The sequence below is a fragment of the Odontomachus brunneus genome, unplaced genomic scaffold (genome assembly GCF_010583005.1).
Source record: "Odontomachus brunneus isolate Ranch 3 - 2012 unplaced genomic scaffold, Obru_v1 Obru_scaffold_161, whole genome shotgun sequence".
Taxonomy (NCBI): Eukaryota; Metazoa; Arthropoda; class Insecta; order Hymenoptera; family Formicidae; genus Odontomachus; species Odontomachus brunneus.
In genome coordinates this window covers 347,562-351,788 of record NW_022639611.1, presented here as the reverse complement: position 1 = coordinate 351,788, position 4,227 = coordinate 347,562, and the positions used below count along the sequence as shown (strand labels likewise).

The 4,227-nt window shown below is 34.5% G+C and overlaps 1 protein-coding gene across 2 annotated transcripts; it reads left to right on the top strand.

The window, feature by feature from the left end:
• The first annotated feature begins 942 nt into the window (after positions 1-942).
• Positions 943-3,897, top strand: LOC116850942 (ras-related protein Rab-8A). 2 transcript variants are annotated; one of them, XM_032829821.1, is made up of 5 exons: positions 943-1,620; positions 1,918-1,978; positions 2,117-2,462; positions 2,752-2,754; positions 3,369-3,897. In XM_032829821.1, the coding sequence occupies exons 1-5, from the start codon at positions 1,497-1,499 to the stop codon at positions 3,465-3,467; spliced, it is 633 nt and encodes a 210-aa protein (XP_032685712.1). In that variant the 5' UTR covers positions 943-1,496; the 3' UTR covers positions 3,468-3,897. The 2 variants fall into 2 exon arrangements, with proteins under 2 accessions (XP_032685712.1, XP_032685713.1); XM_032829822.1 differs by lacking the exon at positions 2,752-2,754 and having other exon boundaries at positions 944-1,620.
• The last annotated feature ends 330 nt before the right edge of the window (positions 3,898-4,227 follow it).

Genomic DNA, 4,227 nt, shown 5'->3' with positions numbered 1-4,227 from the left:
CGCGCGCTCTAATTTGTCCAACTAATTTTATTAATATCTCGAAATTTTACGTGGTTGTTTGAAAAATGACCTCTACAATTTTTGTTCAGTTTTATCTGTTCTACTTATATTTTTCTTTTGGCATGTCTTATGCGGGACACCCTGTATATTGGGATATCCAATGAACGTTCAATGGACATATAAAAGTAGCATCCGGATTTGTAATTTACAAGATAATTTTGTACTTTGTAAATTAAAAGGGTGTGTATGTGTGTGTGAACATATATACGCAGACAGCACAAAATATTTATAAAATATATATATATATATATATATTTTTTTTTTTATAAATATTTTGTGCTGTCTGAGTATATATGTTCACACACACATACACACCCTTTGAATTTACAAAGTACAAAATTATCTTGTAAATTACAAATCCGGATGCTACTTTTATATGTCCATTGAACGTCCACTGGATATCCTGTGGACATGTCGGGGACTTTAGCATGTCCTTTAATTTCATAAACGAATATCTCACAAATGTCCATTGAATGTGCGAAGGACGTAAAACGGATGGCTTATGGGTATCCTCAATATCTTTAAAGGACATCTTATGGATAGGATATCCATGTGTTGTCTGGGTCAATAGCATGTTCGACTGGTTCTAGGTTAACCCACTCTGGGTTATTCAGTCTACGTTTATTGGTCGAATAAGTACTTATAAGTTTTATGATTGGGTAGTAGAGATTTATGACGGCATTAATCGCTCTCGAAGCGATTAACCTAGGGCCAGTCGAACACGCTATAACTATAGATTTTCAGTACTGGCAGTGAATTTCGGAACGCACCTATATTGATTTGTAGAGTATGCTCATTGGTCGAAATGATCTTATGCTATATATATATATATATATATATATATATATATATGCATTTTGTGTATGATAGCCCTAAACCAGGTTGGCCACAACATGAGGGAAATATAGCGGTATGCCTAAAATGCGACCAAATGGCTGTCATCGCTTTTTATGACAGATGTTTTGCGTGATCTGTCTGCTTTGTTAATTTGTGCGCGAGTAAAGGCGGAAGTAAAGTTCTTATCTCGAGTCTCTCGTTGTGAGGTGCCACGCGTTTTTGTCAACGTCGACATCGTCGTTTGTAACAGCGCCCGTTCAAGGAAATCCATAGTGAGAGAAAAAAACAGAGTGAGAGAGCGAAGCACGGAAAGAAAGAGAACACGCTTCGTCAAATGTCTTGCGGACGAAGTGGTTAGATATCTCCCTGGGGGAAAGCGAAATAAAGAAGAAGAGAGAGAAGCAGAGTGAGAGGGAAAGCGAGAGCAAAAGCGAAAGAAAGAGACAAAAATACAGATAGACTCGGAGCCAGCTGGTCCTGTGGGTAAAGCCCATCGTGGGCTAAACGAGGAATTATTCGCTGGTGTCGATTGGTGGTATTGGTGAATAAATAAATAATATCACTTGATCAGTTAACAGTCGTACGTCGAGCTATCGAGAATGGCAAAAACGTATGACTATTTATTCAAATTGCTGCTGATCGGTGACTCCGGCGTGGGCAAGACTTGTGTGCTATTTCGTTTTTCTGAAGACGCGTTCAACACGACCTTCATCTCCACTATTGGTATGTGCACCTACACGGTCCCGTCCGTCTCGTATCACTAATCGTCCCGCGGTTTTCTTTGCCGCTACATCGCCACTGCGGGATGCGTCGCGCAGACTGGGGTGTGTCTCGGTTAGAATGTATCGTGCGCGCGGGCCGAATATCGTTCGATATTAGACAAAGAGCATATTATGCTGTGCTCCGCACAATAACATGATTCATCCTACAACGTATCGGTCGCTCACTCATATCTATTTCTCCGTATCTCTTTGAGTCTCTATATAGGTGCTTGACTTACTGTCTTATCGTACGTTACAGGTATTGACTTTAAGATTCGCACTATTGAATTGGATGGCAAGAAAATTAAACTGCAGATATGGTAAATACTACATGCACAGTGATACTTCCAATTCTGTTCTGTGTAGGTCATGTGCATTAAATGCAATGTGGACTTAGTATCATAAAGTTAGACTCAACTTTTGTATATCACTTGTGATATTTATACTGCTATTTGTAGGGATACTGCTGGACAAGAAAGGTTTCGTACCATTACCACGGCTTACTATCGTGGAGCAATGGGTATCATGTTGGTGTATGATGTCACAAATGACAAAAGTTTTGAAAACATTAAGAATTGGATTCGAAACATAGAGGAGAATGCATCTGCAGATGTGGAAAAAATGTTGTTAGGTAATAAGTGCGAGCTTACGGACAAGAGACAAGTTACTAAGGAAAGGGGCGAGCAATTAGCTGTTGAATATGGCATTAAATTTATGGAAACCTCGGCTAAATCTAGTATCAATGTGGAAGAGGCTTTTTATACCTTGGCTCGTGATATCAAAGCAAAAATGGAAAAGAAATTGGTGAGAAAATATATGAATTATATTGTACATACTTGTTTATGAAGTTAGGAGTAAAATTCTTTGCTTTCTCATCATTGATTGCCACATTTCAATATATAAGGTTTTCTCCACTTAAAGATTTACAATTGATAGGGTAATATAAATTATTAAGAAAAATGCTTAATATTGTCATAACATTATCAAGCATTATTTTTCACATGTACATTATTTTCACATTTACTATGGAATAATTAAAATTTCTCTGTTTCTTGTCTGTTTCTCTATGTTTGGTGCTGGTCTATCTTGGCAGAAGGTAACTGTTTTTGTTTTTAGTTAGCTCCTAATTATAACAATCTATAACAAACAGTAAAGTATTTTGTTGATAATATCACTGCATGTCATATTATCAATGAGTCTTTTATATTTTTATTAATTTATTTCCGACAAAGTAATGCATATATTTATTGTGTATATGTGCCTACTAAAAGAATGTTTTACACTTATCTTAAATATGTATTTTAATTCAGGACAATTCTCACAACCATAATCCATATCATTGATATTAAGCTTATACATGTTCTGCTAGTATAGTTATGTCATTACTTTGTTGCATTGTATTATATTAATGTGTAGCTTTAATCTAACTTTATATTACTTAGTTAACATTCTTTGTGATTAATAACTCTAACAAAATGTATATTAAGAAACCTCACGTTATGTACTTATTTGTACAGTATTTGCTTGCATTTATTAATATTCACTATATCCTAATTACTAAATTTAATTATTTGCTAGTAAGTTTCTGTATATTTGTCTTGAGCAAAGTATATTAGAGATTTGTTGTGAAATTAATATGAATTGCATCAAAGATATCTATTTTTATATTATGTCATATGTAATACTAATATTGTATTTTGTTTTACGTAGGAGGCATCGAATCCACCGAAAGGAGGTGGTCATCAGTTGAAAGCTTTGGAACCACAGAGGAAACCACCCAGTTGGCTCGCTCGTTGTACTGTACTCTGACCCCCCAAATATACGCAACTGTACAACGAGGAGCATCTATTTACTATCATTATTTACTTATGTTCATTTCGTCAAACAAATCGGGTGTTTTGTGAAACTTTTCACATCCCAATCGTTGAGTTTAGTGGGTTTACTCCTTGATAATGAAATATACCCGTCGTACTAAAAGCTCGGAAATTATCCACATAAATGCATTGTTTGCCGAAAAAACCCTCGGAGGAGAAAGTATTAGAATTTTTTATTTTATTATATAAGAAGCGTATTGTTTTAGTTAATACATAACGATTAGAATTTGCTGCTCGCTCTAATCTTGTTAAATTCGAAATGATTGAATAGATTCATGCGACAGTTTTGATAAGTAAGCCAATCGGGATCTTTGATAGGTACCCTTATTTATATTTTATTGTATCATTAAAGGAAATTTATGAAATCGGTCGTAAACCTCTCTTCACTATGATTCTATCCGTAATATATCGAAATTAGTGAATTTCTCCTCTGATTTTCTTATACAACTAAATGGATATGGTTGATTTTTCTTTTTAATTTTATTGGAGATAGTCAATATTAAGTATATAATTAGTGCGTGTTACTTAAAACTTTTGCAGCAATGGGATAATGTGTAAATTTCTCGTGCACAAAATTTTATATCGTTTCAATATGATTTACGATTGTGTGTTTCCGTTTAATTCGGAGGACCATGTGTTTAGAAATATATATATATATATATATATATATATATATATATATATATATATATATA